Source organism: Crocuta crocuta, unplaced genomic scaffold (genome assembly GCF_008692635.1).
Source record: "Crocuta crocuta isolate KB4526 unplaced genomic scaffold, BGI_CrCroc_1.0 scaffold62, whole genome shotgun sequence".
NCBI classification, from domain to species: domain Eukaryota; kingdom Metazoa; phylum Chordata; class Mammalia; order Carnivora; family Hyaenidae; genus Crocuta; species Crocuta crocuta.
This window is the reverse complement of record NW_027529173.1, coordinates 952,614-980,405: the sequence shown is the minus strand read 5'-3', so window position 1 is coordinate 980,405 and position 27,792 is coordinate 952,614. Positions and strand designations below refer to the sequence as shown.

Below are 27,792 nucleotides of genomic sequence, written 5' to 3'. Positions count from 1 at the left end.
CCGCGGGGTGCGATGGGGCTGTATCTTTGCACATGGGGCTAAAGTCAGAACACGGGAAAAAGAGATAAAAAATGCAGACTCATAGGGATCTGTGAACTCATTTAAAAAAATAAGCTATATCTGATATTTGTTGTTCCCAACGCGAGTTACTTGCACATAGTGACTTTTCCTTCAGGTGGGAGATCTGAAAGCCAGACTTGCCTCTCAAGAAGCTGAGTTGCAACTGAGAAATCATGATGCCGAAGCTCTGATCACAAAGATCGGGCTCCAGACGGAGAAAGTGAGCCGGGAAAAGGCCATTGCCGATGCTGAGGAGCGAAAGGTCAGGCTAATTCCACCATTTAGAGTGCTGAGCTATATTTAGCACAAAATAAACCTTTGTAGGTGAACAATTTTGAACAACTTCCTCTCCAGGGAGCATAAAATCTAAAGAATTATTATAGTTACACATGTAACAGCATTTCACACCATGATTACCACTTGACCTTTCTTTACATTATGCATTTTCCCACCCTTTTAGCTCTTTTAATGATATGAAAGAACAATAAATACTGAGCTCATTCAAGCATATAATGGATGTGGATCTTGAACATCAGGCCTATTTGTAATACAGTAAAGGTCATGAAGTCACCTCTGAGGTTTCTAAAGGTTTTCAGTTTTTAGGCAAATTGAACAACTCAATTGTTAACAAAGCCCATTCCGTCACTTTGCAAGATGGTTTTTCAAATTTTTCCTTTTAATAATACAACTTGCGTTTATTATTAAATTCTAAGCTAAATTTGTTCTTTTTGATTTGGCCAAGAACCTGCCATTTTGTATTACATTTTAGTGTTGCAAACAATTATTCTTAAGATCATATGGATTCTGCTTCCTTAGTACCTGGGCTTCTGGCTGTTTGAAATAAATACAACTTCTTTGTCTTCTTCTTTTACCACACATGGGGCCACGAATTGAAGGTATTCTTGTATATCTGATTTGTTTAAAAATTGAATATGTTTGTTTGAGATAAATTCTCTCCTTTGAGACAAAAGATTATAATCAGGGATTAGTTGATAAAAAATGTAAATTATGAACACGCTTATAGCTTTTGAATCAGGACCTTTGATGTCATTATCTTAGTGTTTTCTGATGCCAGAAATACTTAAGTTTTTCCAGCGGCGTTGCCATTCATTCATAGACAATTGAGTTGGGGGTTCCCCCCTATTTTCTAATAGGTATTGAGCATGTTTACTTATAGCTTGCACAACTAAAGAGTTGAAATGTACATTGAACATGAAAATGCTGAGTAGTTGTTTCTTTTAATACTTGTTTTTAAAGTTGTATGCTACATTTGGCATGGCCAATGGGCATATAGTTCCTAATTTGGTAGTAAGTGTTTCCGTTGAGTTTCAGATAAGCAGAGGATGTCCTTAAAAGTGAACTATATTATGTTAAGCAATTAAGTATCATGTATGAAGTGATTATCATAAGCCGTTCCCACCCAAGGGATATTTTTCAAGCATTGCGTGAATAAGTGATGTTCTAGTACTTGTTATATTATAATCTATCTCTGGAGATACCTTTTAGAGATCCTTAAAATACCCCAGAGGTATTTTTCACATTTTGTATGTGAATTCTTAAGGCAAAATCATCCTTACAAGGAAGGAAAAAAATGCCTTAGCAAATGAGAACTCATCAGACTGGTTGTTTTATGAAGTTCTTCAAACATGAGAAAGAGACCATTCTATTATCTAATCTATACCAAGAATTAAAAATAGTTTCATTTTACCCATGATGCTTAATTTAATTATCAATAGCAAATACTAACTGAGCAGCTATTTTTGCCTGTCACTGTTCTAGGCTCTTGAGCATATATGACATACAAGGCACCTTCAGGTAGTTTATATTATAATGGAAAAGACTGGCAGCAGACACGTGACAAGAGATTTTGGGTTAGTGATAAGGTCTAAGATAAAAATCAAATTGAGGTGATGCTGGAAAGAACTATTTTAAACTGGTTGGTCATGGAAGGAGATCTATGTGTAATTAAACCATATAGAGAGAGTCATGGAACTGATCGAGTATGTGCTGTGAGCTCACATTTTGTTCAGCAGTGTGCTAGAGTCTATCTAGTTATTAAATGTGTACATATGGACACTGATCTTATAAAATAGGGATGTCAAGTCTTACCTCATGAGAAGTTATCCAAAAGTACATTGCCATATTTAATATAACTAAGCAAATATTGACTGCTTTTCTGTGTGTCTTGATAGCCCCTGTAGAGCAGCAGGTTAAAATTGTTCCTTGAGATTCATAAAGTAATCAAGAGCCTTTCAACCTGCTGATATTACCAGCAGGGACTTCAAGTAATCCCAGGTCCATGAAGCCAATGAAAATTAGTTCTTCCATCTTTGCCTGACTTACCAGTTCCAAATTCTGAGGATCCTCTGAACTCTTTGACACTACTTTCTTTGTCGAGTGCAACCCTCATGAGTTAAATTACCTTCTAAATCGCAGGGCTAATGTAATCTCTTTAAAAGTAACCATCTTCCTTGATTTTCAATGGTCTTCAGTTTTTGTATGTGTTTCTTTTCCAAATGTGGGTATGGCTGGGTTTTGAAGGACTGTCTGGGATTTCTTATACTCTGAATACAAATAAGAGCAGTTTATTAGATTCCTAGGACTTCCAAAACAAGATATCATAGACTGCATGGCTTAACCAACAGAAATTTCTTTTCTCAAAATTCTGGAGGCTGAATGTTCAAGATCAGGATGTTGACAGGCTTGGTTTCTCCCCTTGGTTTGCACATGGCCACGTTCTCCCTATGTCTTTATGTGGTCTGCCCTCTGTGTACACATCCGCGGTGTCTCTTGTGCCTATTCGGATTTCCTCTTTTTATAAGGACACCAGTTAAACCGGGCTAGGGTCCACCCTAACGGGCTCATTTTTAACTTAATCACCTCTTTAAAGGGCCTGTCTCCAAATACAATCATATTCTGAGATACTAGGGTTAGGGCTTTGCCATAAACAGTTTTGGGTAGACATCAGCTCTAATGAGCCATTCTTGCTATTCCATTCTCTCCATGTGACCACCATTAAATTTCATTAACCATTTGCGAGGAGCTTTTGGCTAAAGGAAGAAAAGTTCTGTGTACCCAAGACTGGGAGTATCTCCAGAATTCTGCTTTACCAGACAGTAGTCAAGAGAAAGCCCACATTTCAAGTGATCTGTGTCACTCTTCCCTCCTTCCTCAAGTTGAACCTTACTGAGCACTGTCCCAGAGCCATGGGGTGGAGGCAATTGGACAGTGAGGCTCCCCAGGTCACTAAGATACACAGTATTTTCACTGTTCCAGTGTCAGTGCACCTGAAATATGTAAATTATTGTACTTGTACCTTAGAATGTGAATAGACAGCAAGAATTAAGTTGTAACTTAAGTTCTAAGTTAGGAACTTCAGAGTGTCATCACTGTAGCACTGGTCACCAGGATCCAGGCCCCATGGGGGTTGGTTCCTGCAGTAATGGTGATTGTGACATGTGGAATATAAACAAAAATGTGCAGAAGATGTTGGGAATGAGTAAAAGCTGATGAACGTAGCGTTGTTTTTTTAAATTTCCATTTGTGGGTTTTTTATTAATATTCAAGATTGCTCTGATTATAGGGGCATATGAACCATGGGTGGTTCAGTCAGTTAAGCATCCAACTTCAGCTCAGGTCATGACATCACGGTTCATGGGTTCGAGCCCTACGTCGGGCTCTCTGCTGACTGCCAGCTCAGAGCCTGGAGCCTGTTTCCGATTTTGTGTCTCCCTCTCTCTCTGACCCTCCCCTGTTCATGCTGTCTCTCTCTCTCTTAGAAATAAATACAACAATAAAAAAAATTTTTTTTTAAAAAAGATTGCTCTGATTATAAAAATTACCCAAAGGAATAATACTCCATGAACTGTAAGGGAGTCAGAAGGAGAAGAATAGCAACTCCCAGTTGGGTGGGTCAGTCAGTTAAGCCTCCAACTCTAGATTTTAGCTCAGGTCACAATCTCGTGGTTCGTGGAATAGGGCTCCACACTGTAAGTGCTTGGGATTCTCTATCTCTCCCTTTCTGCTCCTCCACCCTCCTCTCTTTCTCTCCTGAAATAAATAAACAAACTTAAAAAAAAATACTCTACGAATACTAAAAATCTCTAATATGGAGACCAATTTTATTATTGTGTTTTTACTTTTTAAAAAATTTTGGTTGGTCAACATATAGGGCAATATTGGTTTTAGGAGTAGATTTCAGTGATTCATCACTTACATAAAACACCCAGTGCTCATCATAACAAGTACCCTCCTTAATACCCATCACCTATTTAGTCCATCTCCCACTGACCTCCCTCCATCAACCCTCAGTTTGTTCTGTATTATTAACAGTGTCTTGTGCTTTGTTTCCCTTTCTCCTCTTTTTACTGTATGTTCATCTGTTTTTTTTCTTAAATTCACCATGAGTGAAATCATAGGATATTTGTCTTTCTCTGCTTGACTTATTTTGCTTAGTCTAATCCATTTTAGCTCTATATGTTCATCTGGTTTTTTTCTTAAATTCATCATGAGTGAAATCATAGGATATTTGTCTTTCTATGATTGACTTATTTTGCTTAGTCTAATCCATGTTAGCTCTACCTACGTCATTGCAAATGGCAAAATTTTTCTTTTTGATGGCTGAATAATATTCCACTGTATAAATATACCACATCTCCTTTATCCATTTGTCACTCAAATGGACATTTGGGCTCTCTACAGTTTGGCTATTTTTTTAAAAAATATATTTGTTGTCAAGTTAGCTAACATACAGTGTATACAGTGTGCTCTTGGCTTTGGGGGTAGGTTCCCATGATTCATTGCTTACATACAACACCCAGTGCTTATCCCAGTAAGTACCCTCCTCATTGCCTATCACCCATTTTCCCCTTTCCCCCACTCCCCCTCAGATCAACCCTCAGTTTGTTCCCTGTATTTAAGAGTCTATTATGTTTTGCCTCCCTCTCTGTTTGAAATTGTCTTTCCTCTTCCCTTCCCCCATGGTATTCTGTTAAGTTTCTAAAGTTCACATATTTTAAATGGTGCTATTATAAATGGTAACAAACAGCATTTATAGATCATATTCTCATAGAAGGTAAATAACCCTGAGAGGTTAACTCACTCACCTCTGCTCTCCCTTTGATCTGCAATGGTCTTGTCTACACCACCAAAAATGTCATATTCTAAGAATTTTCATTGGCCCTTCCTGGCAGTTTTGAGGGTTGTGGTTTTGGAGTACTTCTCAATAAGCATGCAGAGTTGTCTTATTTACATTAGCAGTAGCTGTGTACGTATTGGCAGGAGATCCCATCTCTTCCCTGAATCAATTATGTTCATAAAAGGTGCAGTATACAGCAAAATAATGGTTAATCAGAAGAATGGTAATTACTGCCAGTAAAGCTATAGTAGACAACATAATTTGTTGTAAGCACTGTTTAATTTTATGGTATAATTAAATCTGTTCATTCCAAACACATCTGAAGAAATGCACTTTTGTTCACATGTTACATGTCCTAGTCACCGTCACTGAAAGAGCCATCCCCCGTGGTGACTGAATCCCTGTGCCTAATGCCACAGCTTTGAAATTCCAGTTTCTGCTGAGGATCAAAAATTTACTCTTCCCATTCGAATTCTGTTATGTCTAATAAGAGGGTGAGGAGGATAATAATTTGAGAGCTTCACACATGGTTTCGGTTCAAGTTGACTGGCATGGCTTCCCCGTATGCTTAACCTATGTGTTCATGCCAGGAGACTGATGCCACACCCTCTTTGGCACGTGAAGAAGGTCACTGGAACTTCAACAGAGGTGTGGACGTCAGTGTCATCGTCGTGTGGCCAAAGACAAAACTGGGCAATTGTAGCTAGAGTTTCTTACCAGGTCCTTAGAGAAACCAGTAATTAGACTTCATAAAAATTCTATCTGTAGTTAAGCATACCCAAAAATCACTGTATCTTCTAGTCGGTTGAAGAGAAAAAGCCTCACATTTATTCTTAAAGAGTAGCCAACATGGCTTTCAGGCAAACGTAAACAAAAATTAGTTAGGGATTTCTAGCAAGAGTAGTTTCTGTCAGTGTTATTGAGCCAGCCTGGATTTCCACGTATCCAGGACACTCAGAAAAAGAAAATTGAAGAGCACAGCGATCCCTGTCCTGAATTTATTATTAGCAGCACCTTATAATTAGATTAGTCAAAGCTCTTCTTGGAGCACTTCAATACCTGAGTACGTTTGCATTGGGATTTGCCACTGTATTTCATGCATATACAAAGCTTTGTGCGCACACTTTGAGCCTGAGAGAAATTCATCTTGAGGGCACATTCCTCACCTTTTCAAAAGAAAAACAAATGAACTATTGAACAGCACCTCGAGTCAGCCAACATTCTTCAGTAGTGATATTTAAGGTGATGATTTGTGTTTGTGGGTTTGTGTGCTTTCCTCTCTGATTAGGTGACAGCCATTCAGACTGAAGTGTCCCAGAAACAGAGAGAGTGTGAAGTCGACTTACTCAAGGCAGAACCCGCTCTGGTGGCCGCAACAGCTGCGCTCAACACGCTCAACAGGGTAAACATGATCACATGGCTTGCGGGATTCCTCCCAATAGTATTTCAAGGTTCTCAGAATTTGAATAACTCAACTCAGTGAATTCTGTGCAACCAAAGAGTTTTTAAAAAGGAAAGTGAGTTCCATAAAACATTGAAGTTGGAACAGATGTTTGAGGTCATCATTAATAGTGTGACTTCCTCTCCCATCCAGAAGTCTGTCGTGGCACACCCCGACAGGCAAGTCTCGTTTTGAATACTTGCAATACCATGGGACTTAGACTTTCGTGACAGGCAGTTCTATTGTTAGCAACTGGATTTGGCCCCAATCCGCTTGTTATATTATGTGTTGCTTTAAGAACTAAGTGAGGATTCTTTATTTCCTCTGGACCTAAAAAATGGTATTAATGAGAGACCCTCATGAAGAGAACAGTGCACTAGGAACAAAGATGCCTGGGTGTGGCCCACTTCGTTTTTTTTCTGGCTTCAAGTCATTAGCAAAACCTTGCTGAGCATTCGAATTCCCTTAAGAGAAAATCACCTGTGTTAGTCTGATGGGTATTGTGAGGAAAAGTAGAATTGTGGGCAGCGTTATTTTAGGGGCCTGCAGCTAGTTTTCTACTGGGTTCTACTAGGCCTCCAGGGAGAATCCCAGGAGATTACCAGGCCTGCCATTCTTAAGATTCAACTACAAAGAGCGGAGGATCCAGACTTGAACTACCTTTCAAAAAAATATGCACCCACTTTTTCTATGTTGTTTTTTCTTTTTTTGAGGAAAGCAATTGTCTGTGAGCACAGAGTTATTATCTACATGGATATTTCTTATAATATTAGCATAAAACTGAAAACTTTGAAAGAATATAAATATACCATGATAGAAAATTGACTTTTATGTATTCAAGTACTCTGGTGCCATTAAAATACTGTTGGGTAGTAATTAGTGGCCTGAGAAAATGTCCGTGATCTATTAAGTGAATAAAGCAGATTATAAAATAGCATATACAGTATGATTTTTTTTGTAAGAACATGCTTGTGCATTGAAAACTGGAAAAAATAAGAGATAGTAGGAACTCATTATCTCTTAGTAATGGAATTTTATATATTTTTCTCACCACTGGCATATGTATTTTCTTCTTTGTGCTTTTCTGTATTTGAAACTGTCTCCACATGTATTACCATTCACTCAGACAAAATAAATTAATGTCACTTAAATGTAAATCTCACTGCATTTATTAAAAGGATGAAGATATTTGCAAATTATGAAGAAGGTTAGGCAGCTTCCAGTTACTACTAGCACATTTTAAGTTTTGATTTTGCCTTCATTTCCACATCCTTTCCATTCTTTGCAGTCATTTCCCAAGTAAAGAGGCAGTTTGGGGTAATGGAGAAGAATCAGGATGAACATTTGATAGGGTTTTGGAAACAAGAGTATATTAGGTAGCTTATGAAATGTCACAGGAAATACTTTTTTTTTTTAATACTGTATCATGAACTTATATATACTACACATAGATATGAATTCCTGTCCCAGAGTATTTGCCGTAACTCTTGTAGGTTACACCCTTAGTGTTGTCCTTGGGGTCAACTAAAATTTTGACCAGAGGAGTTTAAGAGTATGTTCAGCCTGTATAGGTATTTTTCCAGTTGAGAGGTGTCATAGCGTAACGGAAGAGTTTTCTTGTGCAGAAGAAACAAAACCAAGAGACTCTGGACCAAGGGGGGATGTTTCTGGGAGGCCCTGGTTAAAATGTAGACATATTACGTAGATGGGATAGAACCCATAAACACCTTCAAAACTTTGTTTATCAAACTGCCTGGGCTCAGGGAGCAAGGCTCTGAGGGGCTGGTATATCAGAGGGAGAAGGTTTTGGAAGCAAAAAAGACCAGTGCTGTTTCCGTAGTATCAGAAAAGCGTCCAGGGAAAAGCGAACCTCCTGGGGTCCCAAGATGGAATCACTGGGTGGCAAAAACTGCCAGGCCGAGACTGGTGTGACGTGGCGAGGGCAGACCAGCTTGATAACCTGACAGCTCTTCCCCAGACCTCCCCTGGTCTTCAGTGTGTGTGTGCTTTTCTTCAGGGCAATCTCACTGAGCTGAAAGCCTTTCCCAACCCGCCCAACGCTGTTACCAACGTTACGGCTGCTGTGATGGTCCTCCTGGCTCCCCGGGGCAGAGTGCCTAAAGACCGAAGTTGGAAAGCAGCTAGAGTCTTCATGGGAAAGGTATCAGACAGCTTGGCAAGATGAAAATCCCTACACTTTCTGTTCTTAGTATCGTGGTCATATTTGAAAGCAAAAGCTGTTCAAACCGGAGGAAATCATCTTTGTCCTTATCAAGTGTAACCTGTGCAGTCTCTAGACTTAGAATTTTTGTTTGCCAAGTTAGAGGCTAGCTTGGGGTTATAGCAGACCTCAGTCAACACGAGCAGCACGTGGAAGGATGCTAATTATTTGCGAAATTATGAAAGCAGTTACGTGTAGGAGGGAGAAAATTACATGGATTTCTTATGCTGGAAAAATGTTCAAGGTGAGGCAGAGGGGCTTTTTGGTATGTGTTTTTCTTTTTCTTTTCTGTCTTTTCTTCAAAATGTGAATGCCTCCTGTGTATTTTACCCTGGGATAGAAGCGATTTTAAAAGTGTCCATTGCTACTGCTCATTTCATACTCTAAAGACTGAAAAAGTCAACCAGTAGGATAAGTAAAGTTTGCCAATTTTGCCTTTGTAATGTGAGTCCTAAAAGCTGATTTTAACTTTTGATCTTGGAATTTCCTCTGCAGCCGAAATGGGTTCATTGCAAGAAGTCTTTTTGCTTTACAGGTTGATGATTTTTTGCAAGCGTTAATTAACTATGACAAAGAGCACATTCCAGAGAACTGTCTAAAAGTGGTAAATGAGCAGTATTTGAAAGACCCAGAGTTCAATCCAAATCTGATTCGGACCAAATCTTTTGCAGCAGCGGGTCTCTGTGCCTGGGTCATCAACATCGTTAAGTTCTACGAGGTATCAGTCTCTATCTGGTGGTTCACAGGTGTTATTCACAAAAACCATAAAGATGTTAATTTCTACATTGGGAAAAAAAATAAAAGCAATATCATTTGAAATTTAATTACCTGAATAAGATAAAATTCTACGAACGAGACCTGAAAGTGTCTTAAACAGAATTCTTAAACAGAATTCTATAGAGGAAGATCTTTGAAATGTTTGAACTGATCTTTTGTGGGGCAGAGTGATCAACTACTTTAGATCAAATAGCAAGTGATTTGATTAGATGAAAACTTGATGGCTGGATTAATTATATTTATTTATGTTAAAATACTAATTTTGCATTGACTTGAAACAACCGCAGGTCTCAATTTGTGTTTAAACCTAATCCCGGCTCTCACTACAAAAATTTACACCGTTGTAGACTTAATGAGATGAGTAAATAGTCCCCCTCCCTTTTTTTGCTTTAGTATTTTAATCAGAAATACACTTGTGACTGTGTTATGGTCTAATATAAAGCTTCTCTTTTCAGGCATCATAAAGATAGAGTATCCTTTCATTTAGTCTTTTATTTATCAGACACTTAGTGTCTGCTGCCTGTCTTCCTAGCACTTGGCAGAATACTGTACGTAACAAGGGAACAACACATGCTCTGAACTCTGAAGAGCTGCCTTATTTTTTCTTAGAAGGTTATATATTATATTCAAACATAGAATTACTGAGGAAATGCCAAATAAAATCAAAGGCATTCCCAAAGTGATTTTTTTTTAAGTTTATTTATTTTGAGAGAGAGAGCAAGCAGGAAAGGGGCAGAGAGTGAGAGGGAGACAGAATCCCATGCAGGGCCTTCCCTGTCAGCACAGAGCCTGATGCGGGGCTTGAATTCCTCAATCCTGAGATCATGACCTGAGCCGAAATTAAGAGTTGGACACTAAATGGCTAAGCCACCCAGGTGGTCCCCAAAGTGATTTTCATAAAACCAGGTGATAGCCTTTATAACCCATGGGAATAAGATCCTGCTCATCTGTGTCTTTAGTGGAAGCCTGTATAAAACAAGAGTTTAGATGGATTGCAGTTGACATATGGCCTCCATCCATGTCTGACTCTTGGGACACCTAGGTGGCTCAGTAAGTTGAGCGTCCGACTTCAGCTCAAGTCATGATCTTCTGGTTTGTGGGTTCAAGCCTCATATCGCGCTTGCTGCTTTTAGCCTGTCAGCACGGAGCCCGCTTCAGATCCTCTGTCCCGCCCTCTCTGCCCCTCCCTCACTTGCACTTTCTCCAAAATAAATAAATATTAATTTTTTTTAATTTTTTTAAATGTTTTTTATTTATTTCTGAGAGAGAGAGAGAGAGACAGCGTGAGCAGGGGAGGGTCTGAGAGAGAGGGAGACATAGAATCTGAAACAGGCTTTAGTCTCTGAGCTATCAGCACAGAGCCCGACATAGGGCTCGAAGCCACGAACCGTGAGATCATGACCTGAGCCGAAGTTGGACGCTTAACTGACTGAGCCACCCAAGTGCCCCAAAATAAATAAACATTAAAAAAAAAAAAAAGTCTGACCCCTGTGCTTTCCTTATATTGTAGGTAAAAGATGAGCATGGAGCTAGACTGTGGCTATATCCTATGTTGTTTGGCCATAGAAGAGAAAATAAAATTTCATTTCCTTCCTCTTTTCCCAACAGGGAAAAAAGTGGTCCCCCCAAAATTCTCAAACCACCCATTCAAATGATACCCTCTGGTGGTGGCCAACAACTTAGAAAAGAAAGTGACAGCACCGTTAATATCGTGAGGTATCTCTTATGATTCCTCCCTGGGTTCAGAGAATTTCTCTACACTTCTGCTCTGCTTTAAGATCAAAACTTGGTTCCAACTTGAGCTGTAGTTCCTGCCCTCTGCAGTTTCTAATGATGTGAAGATTATCTCCAGTTTGTAGGACAAACATACTGTAGTATCTTAATGTCTGATGTATACAACATTGTAGGCAAGGATCTATAACTCTCATGTCCAGAATAAATGACTACATCTTGGACAACCCAACAGACCTTGGAAGGCTGTATAGATTTTTGTTCTATTGCTAAGAAATACGTAGTGCCATTGCTAAGAAATAAACAAATTGCTAGGGGGAAATAGAAACTTGGATTACAAAACTTCTAGCAAATGTAAGATTGAATAATCACACGTCCTCTTTTATTACCTCTTGAGTTAAAACCCATGTGGATTTTCAGGTCTACTGTGATGTGGAGCCCAAACGGCAAGCATTAGCCCAAGCCAACTTTGAATTGGCTGCAGCTACTGAAAAACTCGAGGCTATCAGGAAAAAGCTTGAGGTGAGTGCAAAATGTTAACACTGAAGAAGTTTCCAGGAGATGTTACTTCCCTGCTTTGACAAGGCCCCATCTGAGTCCAAGCAAGAAGAAAGGAATTGGAGCTTGGAGCTTTCGTTGATACATTTATTTACATACTCCTTCAGTAGATATTTCTTACCTGCTCTGTGCTAGACACTGACCTGGAAAAGTAGAAACTTTCATGGTTTCTGCACTTAACAACCTTTCCTGTTGGAGGAGGAGGAGGAGCATAGCACATGGCAATTAAAGGCAAGGATTCCAAGAGCGCCTGGGTGGCTCAGTCAGTTGAACATCTGACTCTTGATTTTGGCTCAGGTCATGATCCCAGGGTTGTGGCGTGGAGCCTGCTTGGGATTCTCTCTCTCTCTTTCTCTCTCTCTCTCTCTCTCTCTCTCTCTCTCCCCTGTGCCCCACAATCCCTCTCTCTGAAAAAAACAAAAAAAAAACAAATGCAAGGATTTTGGAGCCAGAATGCCTGGATTTATATCCTGGCCATGTCCTCTCCTCTTCCACCCTGCACTAATTAGTTCACCCTCCTAGCTTCTGTTCTCTCATCTGTGCAGTAGGCTGTGTCATGGCATGTGCTTCTTAGGTAGAATTGAAAGGGTTACACAGGAGCAATTCCTATTAAGAATTTAGCATGGTACTAGCCACACAGTAAGTGCTTAGAGAATATTAGCCATAAACGTAGTCATTGTCAATATTTTCACAAATACACAACCAGTCATTCCAGGCCAATGTTACAAGCAAGAAGAAAGGAATTGGCTATGTGACTATATATACATTGTGACAGCAGCATCACAGGATTATTCAGCCTGGAGAAATTAGGGAATATTTCATAATGAAGGTGTACTTGACATGGCTTCAAAAGTTTCATAGGAATCACAGGGATAACTAGGTCAGGAAAGGTATTCCTGGCCAAAAAAAATAATAATAATAATAAAAATAAAAAGAGGGAAGAAGCAGCTGGTACACTCTAGAGGAACCTCAACAGGCCAGACCACTAAGATAAGCAATTTCAGGAAGATTGGGAATAGAACAGAGTGATGAGGAATGAACTTGTAAAGGTGAGCAAAGGCTTTCTTTGCCTCTCATGCTACAGAATTGAAATTTTTTAAATGTTTGTTTATTTATTTTGTTTATTTATTTTGGTAGAGCAAGTGGGAGAGAGGCAGAGGGAGGGAGAGAGAGAGAAAATCCCAAGCAGCCTCAGCACTGCCAGTGCAGAGCCTGACACGGGGCTCAATCCCACAAACCATGTGATCATGACCTGAACCAAAATCAAGAGTTGGATGCTCAACTGACTGAGCCACGCAGGTGCCCCCCTTCCCCGCCACTGAATTTAAATCTTGTCTGACTAGCAACTCTTGAAACTTTGACTTTTGAATAAAAGATACCTTTTTTTCTTATTAGTTATTTTCACAAGATGGTTAATAACCCCAAAGTTTTCTTCTTAAAATATGGAAAATTTTAGCACCTCCCACAGTAATTAACACCCCTTTCTCTGTCAAGACTCTTTCTCTTCCTGACTATCACCCCCTGCCCACAGGACTTGCTCATCCTCTCCTTTGTGTTCAGTCCACACACATTCCTATGAAAGCACCAAACATACCATTCAATTAGCACTGGGTGACTATTGGAAGAAAAACCAATCAACAACTCTCAATTGAGGTAAATTTCAGATAAACATGCTAATTTTATAAACATTATTTTCATTGGTCAAAACTCTGTCAACTTGACTAAAGCCTTTAAAAAAATTACCATCAACTGTTAATAGTGCCATGTAAATTGTAAGCCATGTAATGTTCATGGAAAATGTGATGAGGATATCAAGACAGCCACCTGTGATTCTAAACATCAGACTTGCTGTCGTTGCAGAATTAGTAATCCTTTGTAAGGATTAGTAAGCCTGCAACTGGCTCAATAGAATTGTTCATGTCAGTTGTTTTCAGAGACGCACAGTCTAAGGAGAGACTCATGTATCAATAAACCACAGAGCTAAGTTTGCAGACACAGAGAAAAGATGGAGTAATAATTGAAATGTCTTGATGAAGAATGGGTCCTCTCTATCCCTCTACCACAAATGGATTTCCAAAGAGTAGTTACTAATGCAACAGAATTTCTACAGTTTCCACCAAGGTTCAATTTTCTGTGAAGACACCATAGCTGGTCATGGCAAGGACAAAGTACCTCTGGGTAGTTTCTGTCTGTTGGCACAGGTTAGATAAATGTTTGAGCCCAAGTGAAATTACACTTTTTGCTAGCTTTGCCTTTCTTTCCTGAAGCCTCTGAGTTTTCCTCCCTCCTGGGCTTCCTCTCCCCCTGATTTGCATCTCCCATTGCTTTCTCACCTAGCAAAGTAGGGAAGTGTCTGTTCTCAGCGTCTGTGCTATGATGGCAGTTCATGCGTATCAGTGCTGGTCTGTATGTATTTGTTCTTGTCACTCTGGATCTCTAGTTTAAGATTAACAGATGCCCTTTATGGAAGGTTGACCAAAAAAGAAATAGCTGAGCTAGAGTGGAAGAAAGGCCATTGCATCTCTCAAACATACAGGACCTAATGATGGCCATGAAGGAAATCTGAAGTCCTCATCTTTAGGGCCCTGGTTCTCCAAGTGTGTTCCCGAGACCAGCAGCATAAGTGTCACCTGGCAACTCGTTAGAAAAATGATTCTCAGACCGCCATCACCCCCAGACCTACTGAATGAGAAACTCTGGTAGGGGAACCCTGGAGTGTGGGTTTATCAAACTTTCCAGAGGGTTCTCAGGCCCACCAAGTTTTCAAAGCACTAGTTTAGGGTAGCTTGTGAGCTGAGTCCATCCTTTCTTTCTCCATTTACTTCTGGAAGCTGAGAGGCCTGGGCCTGTCAAGAACATTGAAGGAACCAAGATTTTACCTTATGTGCAAGGTAGCAAATTGGTTTTATGGAGGGGGGGCAGAAGACCTGATGCATGTGGGTCAGAGACCAGAGCAGTCTGTGATCCACAGCACTGCCAGCAGCATGGACATAGTGCGTCAGTCCTCTGGTCCCCCAGTTCCCAAGGGACGCATGCACGGGGGATGAGCTGGTGTTGTCCACACAGTGGGTTTGCGTAGAGATCCCAATCCCAGGAACCCCCAGTATTAGGAACACTGCACCTAAACCTGCCCAAACTGAGGCATAGAAAGGCTAAGTAAGCAGTCTTCCTTGATGCTGCTTAGCTGGTAATGGAGTCCAAATATGAACACAGGTGTGGGATGCCAGAGCTCATGTGTGCTTCTCTATTTTATAAGACCACAGGTACTAGTAATAACCTAAAATAGACATTTAAATATTAGCTTTTTAAATTTGACTGCTAAACGGTGATGTGTTCTTATGTATTTGATAATATTTTGCATTTTAAATATGACATACAATCATTTTCTTGAAGAGGTGCTGCTTTAATGATAATAAATGAAATAATGATACCTGGGTCATTGACAAATATAACCAATCTCTAAATTATGAATGCTGAATGCTCTACAGGTTTGTTTTGTAAAGTCTCTTGGAACTTCCCACTTACTTAAAAAACCAATGCTCTAAATCTTATTTGGGATTTTTAGAACTTGGCAGATAGCAAGATGCTATAGTAAGGACTCTCCCAAGTACCGAAAGATTAGTCAACATGTTTGTTGCCTATCAATAACAGAATCCTACTTAGAAAACCTTAAAACAAAAAGAAGATCAGAATGACTTCTGGAACTCTGAGAAAAAACAGTATGACTTGGCCTTAGGAGGAAAGAAATCCAGGAAACAGGAAGTAGCCCTGAATGTTTTTGATGTCTCTCTAGGGCTGTGTTACTTCTCATATCGCTGCCCTTTTCATTCTTTCTCTCTCCAGAACAGTTTCAGCTGTTTCCCTATGCCTCTGGTGAAAGATGGTCCCTCTCCAAATGAAGCCCTCCAAAATGTACAAATCTTTCCAGGTCTTTTGATGCTAAAGACACTGACATACCTCTGAGTTTCAATCCCATTTCCAAAAGATAAAATCTGATTGTCCCATGTTAGGTCAGGTTGCTGAGGTTTAGTGGGGGCTCAATCGTTACCACCACTCTTGATTGCCTGAGTTATGGACCAATGAGAAATAAGAAAAGAGTCAAGAGGTGGAGAACCAAAAGATGACCGTTATCATTATTAAAGGTGGTGCTGGAGGATAAGCTTAGCTAGGCACAAGGGAGAGGGAACAGAGCACCTAGGGTGGGTTTGAGTCTGAAGGGCTTGTCCACCCTCTGCAGTCATTGTGTGCACTCTGCTTAGTGAAGAAAAGACCACATGGTGAACTCATCATCTACAGTGGCACTGAGGTGTTTATTATCACTAATCCTTTTTCTTCCCTAAAAGGGCAGAGATCAAGGAGGCAGGGAAGTTGGTTTCACTAACCTAAAGGTCATAGATTTTTAAGACAACTATGCTCTTTCCATTTCACCTAAAAATGGCTCCAAAGCTAATTGTGACTCTTACCTAGGATTTGGATCGAAATCTGAGCAGACTCACCGCTTCCTTTGAAAAAGCAATAGCCAAGAAAGTTCAATGTCAAGAAGAGGTGAACCAAACGAACAAAACTATTGAACTAGCTAACAAGCTTGTCAAGGAACTTGAGGCAAGTTGGCCTTTTTTCCCTAAACTCTATCTAAAATATTCAGATCACCTCCTTTTTGGGGGGGGAGGGCAGGGTTTATTTGCTGTCAATAATAACTAAATAGATAATAACTAAATAGACATGGAATCAATAATGAAGGGAAAAAATCATCATTTAATACTGTAGTTCCAATGGACTGAAAGAAAGAAGTGATGGATTCTTTGTATTTTTTAGTATATAGCCATAAACTCCATGATTTTCCTAAGATCTGTTATAAACAGGTGTGTTAGATAACTGCAATGGAATTGCTGTCTAATCCTTTTCATAGACACTTGCCCTTGAGTTCTACCATCAGAACATGTTAAAAACTAAGCCTGCAGAGTGGGTTGGTTGGTTTTTTCTGTGACCTCTCTTTACAAGTGACTGACCTGCTAATATTAATAGTTACTCTATTAAATAAAAATTTTTACAACAGTTCTTCTTAAATGTCTCCTGTTTGAACACGAGTGATAGAAGAACCTAAGCCCTGTCCTCAGGAAGCCACAGATTTTATTTGTCCTCCCATGTGTAATATATTCTTCATACGATAGAATATTATTTGACTGTAGATAGGATTGAAGGATGATACATATTACAACGCGGATGAACCTTGAAAATACCAAATAAATGAAAATTAAGTGAAGGAAGACAGACACAAAATGCCACACGTTGTGTGACTCCATGTGTGTGAAATGTCTAGAGTGGGCAGAGCAACAGAGGCCACATGTTACCAGTTGCCAGATGCTGGACAAGGGGGCAGGGTGTAGAGTGACTACAAATAAGTATAGTTTGTCCATCATGTGAGAGACACTTTTTCAAATCAGTGGGCATGATCATACAGGTCTGTGACTATACTAAAAACCACTCAAATATGTACTTGACAGGGTAAATTTCACAATATGTGAATTAAGCCTCACTAAAGCTGTTCTTTTTATTTAAGCACTTCCTGAAAGTACATAGCTGAACTACTAGTGGTGCATTTAGCTGAAGGCGATAGAAAAGTTGATTTACAGTGGCTTGAACAAATGGGAATTTATTTTTCACATGTTGCAAAATCATTGCAGGGGTAGACCATGATCAGTTTGTTTCAGGGAATTAGAGATCAGACTTCAAATCTCTTGTCCTTCCTCCTTCTCCACATGCAGCATGTGGTTCCTCATGGTCAGGCACTCTGCAGCATGGTCACAGATGGATGCCACACCTCTGGATTCAGGGGAGACCGAAAATCATCTGGAGCAGCTGGATTGTTCTCTTTTTATATGAAAACCTGAGTTTTCCTAGAAACCCATCTGGCAAACAGCTACTTAAGCTTCTTTAGCCAGAACTAGATTGACTGCATCTAGGTGCAAAGGCGGCCAGGAAAACAGAAAATGGCATTATCATGATTGGCTATGCCAATCACAGTTCATCTTGTGGGGCTGGAGCCGTCACCACTCTTAAAAATCAGAATTCTCCTAGCAACAAAGAAGATAGATGTGTGTTAGAGTGGGTTAGGTTTACGCAGGTGCCTAACTTTTAGAGTAGACTTTAAAAATCTAATTTATTTTTTTTAAATGTTTTATTTATTTCTAGGAGAGAGAGAGACAGCGCGAGCAGGGGAGGGTCAGAGAGAGAGGGAGTCACAGACTGAAACAGGCTCCAGGCTCTGAGCCGGCAGTCAGCACAGAGCCCAACGCGGGGCTCGAACCCACGAACCGCGAGATCATGACCTAAGCGAAAGTCGGACGCTTAACCGACTAAGCCACCCAGGCTCCCCTAAAAAATCTGATTTAAATTTACTACAGATTTAAACCCATCAGCCCTCTAACACTCATAATTCATTGTACATAAACTCACAGTCCATCCTGCCAAATCCACTCTGTCCCTTCCATCTCAGTAATTGCAGATCCTTTCTTCCAGTGGTTATAGCCAAAAGTTTTGGACTCGCTCTTAAGTTTTTGTTCTCTTTGTGGTTGACCCATAAGCAATCCATCGGCATATTGTTTTGACTTTACCTGTGAAGTGCATTCCCACTTGTAGCCTTCTCGCTTGAGCTGGTCCTGTCCACCACTTTCTCCCCTGGAGTACTGCCCCAGTGTTCACCACTGCCCCCCAAAGTCCACTCTCCTCATTGCTGCTGAGTAATTTAAAAATTAAGTTTATTCATGTCTTCCCTCCCTTAGAATTCTCCAATAACTAATTGTCTAGCTCAAAATAGAGTCCAAAGTCTTTCCCCAGCCTACAAGGCCCTGTGCGATCTGACTCCCAAATGCTCCTCCGTCCTCACATCCGTCACCTGCCCGCCAGCTCCACCTTCGCTGGCCCCCTTGCCCCCCTTTGTACTGTCAGTCACTCTTAGACCTGTGGCCTCTGCCTTTTTCCTCCACGTGACTTACACATGTCCAAACAATGACGTTGCTGGCTCCCTTACTTTCTTCAGGTTGCTGCTAAAAGTTCTCTTTATGACATGATTTCACTCTGTGTGTACACACAGCCACCCACACTTACACCCCATTTCATAGCCCTCTTTCCAGTTGGCTTTATTTTTTCATAGCATTTATCACCACATGATACACTTAAAAACATACATTTGTGAACATATATACTTTTGGGGAGGGTCTTTTTTCCCTAACTAGAATAGAAGCTCCTCAAGAACAAAAACAACATCTGTTTTCTGCACTTCTTGATCCCAAACAGAATAATCCTTGACACATCATAGGCACCCATAGATATTTGCTCAGTGAGTGAATGGTTGAGGTTTTTTTAAATTAATGTTTGTTTATTTTTGAGAAAGAGACCAAGACAGAGCACAAGCTGGGGAGGGGCAGAGAGAGAGGGAGAAACAGGCTCCAGGCTCTGAGCTGTCAACACAGAGCCCAGTGTAGGGCTCGGACCCACAAATTACAAGATCATGACTTCGGCTGAATTCGGACATTCAACCAACTGAGCCACCCAGGCGCCCCTGAATGATTGAGTTTGAGGAGGCTTTTGTTTTTTAAAAAAATTCTGTACCCCTTTGAAGATTTGTTCTTACATCAGTTGAAAAATTCCACTGCTGCTAGTGTAGTTTATACCTGCTTTTATTGAAAGTGATATGATTTAAGTAGTTTGAAATGTTTACTATTTGTGAGGGACCTAAGAAAATGAAGAAGTGCCAGTTAATTAGACTGTTTTCTTGTAGTAAACAAAGGATGACCAAATATACTATAGGAATAAACTATAGGGATCTACCATGTACCTCTAACACATAGCTATGGCTTCCAAAAGCTTTACTTAGGATGATTTAAAGGAGGAGAGGAGAGAAGGTGAAATAATGTTAGCTACCCAAAAAACAAATTACATATGTATTTGTATACACACACACACATTTTTTAAGGATTAATTGAAGATGTCAGACCTTTTCCTTTGAGGACAAATTCTTTCTGACTAGAACAGGAGACAGTTAACTTCTGAAAAGCATCAAGACTGATGATTTTGTCTATATAGCATTGACCTGGAAGCTATAGTCTCAACCATTCAGACTAATAAATCAGGCAATTTATATTTAATCATTAACTAACTCCTGAGCTGAACAGCTGTTCAAAATTAGAAATGGGTCACCCCAGCCAGGATGACATTACAGGCAATCTATAATGCATTAGAATAAAATTATAGTGATTTTTAACTGTCTAGAAATTTATTATAGGACATGTTCCAACTCTTAAACCCTTGTTAGCCAATGTCAGTAATGATTTATGTTGTGTGGGTGGTATGGCGAAATTATTGACGACTTCAATAGCCAATAAGTCTATGTTTAGTAAATCTTCAAATTTCAAAGCTGTTTTGGAGAATGAGGTGGGTGCACTTTATTGTTTATCATTTACTATCCAAAGACAACAAAGATGGAGGAAAGGCAAATGAGAAATTTCTCTTCGAAATTAATGGATGTATGATCTGTAGCTGAGGAAGCTAAGTAATGAATTCTATAAAGAGGGCTAGACAATTGAAGTCCCTTAGTGTTTATATGGCTAACTTGGGATGATCTTTATCAAGCAAAGCAAGGAGATAATCTTAAAATAGCTTTGATTACCATTCTCACTTGCTAATTTCATGACCTCTGTGTTATGGATAGTACGATGGCTTGCAGGGGACTGGCATTCCAGTCTGTTCTGACATACATCATCTTTGCTTTCTGTGTTCAGCATTCTCTCTTTGACAAGCAAAGCTAAATTCCACAGGGTTCTTTGCTTGGACTATCATATTGCTGGGTTTTTTTTTAGTTCCTATTAACTTACATGTGCTTAGGATGTGATACCAATTTTATCCTGCATTGAAACAGAGTGAATTAGTGAACTATCCTTCAGTTCCATCAATCCAAAGACGCTTATTGCAGTTTTATGCAAATCCAATATTAAGGACTCCCCATACGTAACCTGGAAAGCAGATTTTAAATGGTCATCCAATGAGGTAGAAGGACTTGAACAGAATCCTTTGAAGCATAGTTTCTTCACAGCTAGTGAGATCCTCCTGATTTCCATTATTTTTTTATGTAGACTATAGGTTCTTCCAGTGATAGAGTGATTTTATTAGAGAAATAGCCCAAGTTTTTCAACTACCAGCACTATAATTAATAGCATCCAGGATACGTGGCTCTATAAGCTTTAAATTTTAATTAATGAATGTGATTGGTGTTTGTTATTTTCCTTTGTCTGTAAGTAGCTGATAGCCAGTATGTTTAAAATAATGTTTTTCTGGGAACACTTGGGTGGCTCAGCCGGTTAACCATCCGACTTTAGCTCACGTCATGATCTCATGATTCCTGGGTTTGAGCCTGGTGTTGGGCTCTGTTCTGACAGCTCAGAGCCTGGAGCCTGTTTCAGATTCTATCTCTGTGTCCCCTGCCCATTCTGTCTCAGAGACAAAATAACCATTAAAAAAACTGAATAAAAATAAAGTAATGTTTGTCTAGGGCTGTGTAGAACTCTTGCTGCAGAGCGGAAGGAATACAGAGCAGTGAAGCTGCCATTAAAAATCCTGATATCACTCTGTCTTGGCCAAAGCTCTTGATGCTCCACTCTCAGAGAGATGAGACAGTGACTATCAGCTTTTGAAAAAGAGGTCAGTCACCATTAAAGCGTTAGATCATCCACCAGGAAGGAGATAGGAAAGTTCTAATGGCATATTGCAGTAAACTGCGCTGAAGAGAGCATAAGAACCCCTTCATAATGATGGGTTTCAAACGTAAGAAGGATGAGGATAGCCATGCTGTCCAGTTCAGTTCTGTGCCTTTTAAAGTCTGTCCAGTATGATGTAGACTAAAACTGAGCAGTGCTGTGATTACATTAAGCATTTGTTGAATCAGTGTTCACCCTGTGGTTACATCTGAGTAATGTTATCTTTCAGTCAGAGAAGACCCGCTGGGGTCAGTCTATTAAATCATTTGAAGCTCAAGAGAAGACTCTGTGTGGAGATGTTCTCCTTACAGCAGCATTTGTGTCTTACATTGGATCCTTTACAAAACAGTATCGCCAAGAGCTGGTAGACTGCAAGTGGGTTCCCTTTCTTCAGCACAAGGTAAGTCACTTCCATCCCTTGTCAGCCTTTGGAAGTCTCATTTTGAAATTTCAGTAGAAAACAACAGTGTGTGGGGTGCCTGGGTGGCTCAGTCGGTTCAGCATCCAACTCTTGATTTCAGCTCAAGTCATGATTCCACTGTTCATATGTTCAAGCCCCACATTAGGCTCCTTGCTAATAGCATGGAGCCTCCTTGGAATATTCTCTCCCCCCCGCCCCCCTTTGCCCTTTCCTGTTCATGGTATCTTACTCTCTATTTCATTCTTCAAATCAATAAATAGACTTAATAAAAACAAAAACAGTTTGTACGCCAGGTTCATTTCTGCCTCTGTCATGACTGACTGGGGTTTCTCGTATGACGAGAATGCTTCTTGTGCGTTGTAGAGTTTCTTGTTTCAATGGTGTTTTCAACAGAGAGAGGAAAAGTAATAAATTGCTTTAAAAATTTTTTATTTTAGACAGAGAGCGAGTATGAGCAGGGGAGAGGCAGAGGGAGAGAGAATTTTAAGTCCATCTCATGAACTTGTGATCATGACCTGAGCCAAAATCAGGAGTCAGACACTCAACCCAGCCAGCCACCCAGGTGTCCCAATAAATTATTTTTTATGCACTATACTGGTAGAGCTGGAAACCTGCTTTTAACTAAACTGATAACTGAAGTCAGATTTGGGTTATTGTTACTGGATAGCATGAAACTTTTCTTCCTGACATTACGGGTTGTTAAAGACCTTTTTTTCGTAACTATTTGCAGATTAAAGGTCTGCACTTTGTATATTAGTATTAAAAATAGCTCAGCCTAAATATAAAAATTCAAACCCACAAGCAAAGTTAGTGCACCAGTGTGTCATCTCACTTAATCGAAGCCCTTAAGATATCCTACATCTCTCTGTATATTAATGTTCTGCACTGGTAATTGATTGACTTTTTGCTTAGCACAATACATCCTAGCTCTATCCATGTTTTTGCAGATGGTAAGATTTCATTCCTTTTGATGGCTGAGTAAGATTCCATTGCATATATACACCTCTCTTCTTTATCCATTCATCAGTCAGTGGCCCTATGGGCTCCATACTCTGGCTAGTGTTGATAATGATGTAAACTTCAGGGTGCATGTACCCCTTTGAATCTGTATTTTTGTATCAAGTGGGACACATGTTTGTCCTCATGGAAAGAGGGTTCCAGTTATTGAGCTAGTTATCTTTTACTCCTTCTAGACTCAGTCACAGCAATGTGGGAAAGACCATGATACCTGTGTGAACCTATGCCAGGGTCCCAAGAGGAGCTCAAATTGCTTAATGTTAATTTTTTAATTAATTTTTTTTTGAAAGGGTTTGTCCTGTCCTCTCAAGAAGCATCTGTTGTTACTTCTTCTCATTTAGGGCTCATTTCTAGAGCTCCACTTGTCTGTACGTAACTGTCTTCTAATTGGGTCTGACTCGTTAGTTTGTGTCAGATATCTTGGGGAGTCAAATGGTTTGTAAGTTTACCAGTCAACAAGTGACTGTGGTTTTTGTGATTTTTTTAATTTATTTATTAAAAAATGTTTTTGAAGTAGTCTCCATGCCCAACCTGGGGCTTGAACTCACAACCCTGAGACTAAGAGTTACATCTTTTCTAACTGAGCCAGCCAGGCACTCCTGTTTTTATGATGTTTTAAAACCTACAAACCAAACATGTAATTTATTAATGACCTGTTGACCTATTTAAGGTGACCTTGGAAGGAACCCTTTTATACATCAAGTCAACCATCCTTAATATATTCCTAGAAATGAAGACTTTATATTCTAAATGGATCCATTATCCCCAATTTAGTGAATCAATTCAATTATTTCAAATCAGAGCTCCAGGAATTAAAATTTTACTTGACCCAGTGATTCTAAGGTTTGTCAGAAGAATATGTTTTTGAGAACACCAAGATAATATTGGACTAGAACAGTAAGAAAGCACTTGTCCTTCAAGATAGTAAAATATGTTCTAAAACTAAAATAATCACAACAAGTTGGTTCCTCAGGGGAAATAGAAAAGTAGCATAGAGTTCAGAAGCAGTCAAGGATATTGAGAGATATTTGACGTATTTAGTGTGTTATGGTGTATTCACTCCCACACACATATCTGTCACCTACAAATATTGTACTCTTACACTGTCTTCCTTCCTGATGCTGTAAGATAAACAGCTGACATATTATCCTAAAGATCATATGAGTTTACACTACTTTCCATCCCTTTTCCCTTCCTCAAGGATAATTCTAGAGTGTTTCTCTCGTCTCATGAATTTTTCCCTGTCTACTATTTCATTACTAGATCACGTCCACCAGCATTGACTACATAGTTATTTCTCTCATGTAAAAAATGCATCAGGGGTACCTGGGTGGCTCAGTCAGTTAACCGTCCAACCTTAGCTTGTGATTCATGAGTTCAAGCCTATCATCAGGCACTATGATGACTGTTGGAGCCCGGAGCCTGCTTTGGATTCTGTGTCTCCCTTTCTCTCTGCCCCTCCCCTGCTCAAGCTCTGTTTCTCTCTCTCTCTCAAAAAATAAATAAACGTTAAAAAGATTTTTTTTAATACACCAGCAAATTTCTCTTGAACCCTTCCTGCCTCTCCAGCTACTCCACCATTTTTCTGCTCTAATTTACCGTAATCACTTTAGAGACTAATCTAGATTCAGTGTAGGCAGATCTTCCATTTTCTGAGTCACTTTGGACAGGCTTTTGTCCACAGCTCTCTACCAAAACTCCTCTTGTGAAGTTTTGCTTCCACGTTGCCAAGACTAGTGCTTTGTTTTCCATCCTCTTCCTACTTGACTCTTGGCTACTTTTGATATGATTGATTACTCCATCCTTCCATCAGCACCTTCTTTACTAGATTCCAAGACCTCCCCTCCCCCACCTTCCTCCTACCTCACTGGTCAATTCTTCTCAGACTTCGTTAAATTTTTCGTCTTCTCCCCATTCTTAATGTTGAAATGCCTGACCTTTAATCTTGGAGTTGCTTCTCGAACCAGGCCTTAAATGTCACTTGTACACAAGTAATTTGCATAAGTTTGTCTGTGGCCCAGACCCTGGCATCTTCACTTCTGTGTCAGAAAGATGTCTCACCTATAGCGCATCCAAACTGAAATTCTGACATCTTCCCCCAAAACCTCTCCTACCCAAGCACTCCCAACTTGTTTAATGACCGCTCCACCCTTCTTTTGGGCCAAAATCCTTGGAGTCACCTTACCGTGACTCTTCCCTCTGGCACTCATATCCAGTCCATCCAGGAAATTCTACAGGCTACACCTTCAAAATACATTCAGAATCTGACCAGTTTTCACCACCTTCACTGCTCCTATCCAGGGCCAAGCCATTATCCCTCTCTTGGATTATTGCCAAAACCTCCTAACTCGTTTCCCTGTTGCTACATGATTGTTTCTCTCTAAAATCTGATCTCAACACATACCATGCACACTTTCAGATCACAATGCTATAAAACTTGAAATCAATCACAGGAAGAAGTCTGGAAAACCTCCAAACACATGGAGGTTAAAGAACACCCTACTAAAGAATGAATGGGCCAATCAGGCAATTAGAGAAGAAATTTAAAAATATATGGAAACAAATGAAAATACAACAATGCAAACTCTATGGGATGTGGCAAAGGCAGTCCTAAGAGGAAAGTACATTGCACTCCAGGCCTATTTCAAGAAATTAGAGAAAATGCAAGTGCAAAATCTAACAACGCACCTAAAGGAACTAGAGGCAGAGCAACAAGAGCACCCCAAACCCAGCAGGAGAAGAGAAATAATAAAAATCAGGGCAGAAATAAACAATATAGAAACCAAAGAAACAGTTGAACAGATCATTGGAACCAAGAGTCGGTTTTTTGAAAAAATAAACAAAATTGACAAACCTCTAGCCAGGCTTCTCAAAAAGAAAAGAGAGAGCACTCAGATAGACAAATCATGAATGAAAATGACTTATTACAATCAACCCCTCAGAAACACAAGCAATTACTATGTATTCATACTATGTATTTCATAGTATTCAGGGAATACTATGAAAAATTATATGCCAACAAAATGGAAAACTTAGAAGAAATGGACAAATTTCTAAGTGCACACTCACAACCAAAATTCACTTAGGAAGAGATAGAAAATCTGAACAGACCCAACTAGTGAGGAAATTGAATCAGTTATCAAAAATCTCCCCACGAATAAGAGCCCTGGGCCAGATGGCTTCCTGGGGGAATTCTACCAGATAGTTTAAACAGAATTAATACCCATTCTTCTCAAGCTATTCCAGACAATTGAAACTGAAGGAAAACTTCCAGACTCATTTTATGAAGCCAGCATCAGTTTGATTCCCAAGCCACACAGAGTCCAGAAAGAAAAAAAAAAAAAAGAACTACAGGCCAATATCCTTGATGAATACAGATGCAAAAATCCTCAACAAGATACTTGCAAATTGAATCCAACAGCACATATAAAGAATTATCCACCAAGATCAAGTGGGATTCATTCCTGGGTTACAGGGCTGGTTCAATAGTGGCAAATCAATCAATGTGATACATCACATCAACAAAAAAAAAGATAAAAACCATATGACCCTGTCGATAGATGCAGAAAAAGCATTTGACAAAATACAGCAGCCCTTCTTAATAAAGACCCTTGAGAAAGTCGGGTTAGAAGGAACTTACTAAACATCATAAAAGCCATCTATGAGAAGCCCTCAGCTAACATCATCCTCACTGGGGAAAACTTTAGAGCTTTCCCCCTGAGATCAGGAACACGACAGGATGTCCACCCTCACCACTGTTGTTTAACATAGTGCTGGAAGTCCTAGCATCAGCCATCAGACAACAAAAGGAAATCAAAGGCATCAGAATTGGCAAAGAAGTCAAACTTTCACTTTTTGCAGACAACATAATACTCTACATAGAAAACCCGACAGATTCCACCAGAGGCCTATTAGAGCTGATCCATGAATTCAGCAAAGTGGCAGGGTACAAAATCAACATACAGAAATTGGTTGCATTTGGGGCGCCTGGGTGGCTTAGTCGGTTAAGCGTCCGACTTTCCGNAGCAGGAAACAACCTCCTTGACCTCCACTGCAGCAGTTTCTTACTTGACACATTCCCAAAGGCAAGGGAATCAAGAGCAAAAATGAACTGTTAGCACCTCATCAAGATTAAAAACTTCTGCACAACAGAGGAAACAATCCATAAAACTAATAGCCAGCCAACGGAATGGGAAAATATAGTTGCAAATGACATATCAGATAAAGGGTTAGTATCCAAAATCTACAAGGAACTCACCAAACTCCACACCCGGAAAACAAACATTCCAGTGAAGAAATGGGCAGAAGATAGGAACAGACACTTCTCCAAAGAGGACATCCAGGTGGCCAACAGACACAGGAAACGATGCTCAGCGTCCCNATGGAAAAACATTTCATGCTCATGGATTGGAAGAATAAATATAGTTAAAATGTCATTACTACCCAAAGCAATCTACATATTCAATGCAACCCCAATCAAAATTGCACCAGCATTCTACTCAAAACTAGAACAAAGTATCCTAAAATTTGTATGGAACCACATAAGACCCCGAATAGCCAAAGTAATATTGAAGAAGAAAACCAAAACGGGAGGCATCACCATCCCAGACTTTAGCCTCTACTACAAAGCTGTCATCATCAAGACAGTATGGTATTGGCACAAAAACAGACACATAG

The 27,792-nt window shown here is 39.8% G+C and overlaps 1 protein-coding gene across 1 annotated transcript in view; it reads left to right on the top strand.

The window, feature by feature from the left end:
• The window catches only part of DNAH11 (dynein axonemal heavy chain 11), a 330,986-nt gene that overhangs the window by 208,624 nt on the left and 94,570 nt on the right, over window positions 1-27,792 (top strand). Inside the window, exons 55-61 of the mRNA XM_077757651.1 lie at window positions 176-322; window positions 6,486-6,599; window positions 8,656-8,799; window positions 9,395-9,577; window positions 11,788-11,889; window positions 16,393-16,527; window positions 21,907-22,077. Coding sequence (XP_077613777.1) covers window positions 176-322; window positions 6,486-6,599; window positions 8,656-8,799; window positions 9,395-9,577; window positions 11,788-11,889; window positions 16,393-16,527; window positions 21,907-22,077 — 996 coding nt within the window. The remainder of the gene's footprint in view (window positions 1-175; window positions 323-6,485; window positions 6,600-8,655; window positions 8,800-9,394; window positions 9,578-11,787; window positions 11,890-16,392; window positions 16,528-21,906; window positions 22,078-27,792) is intronic.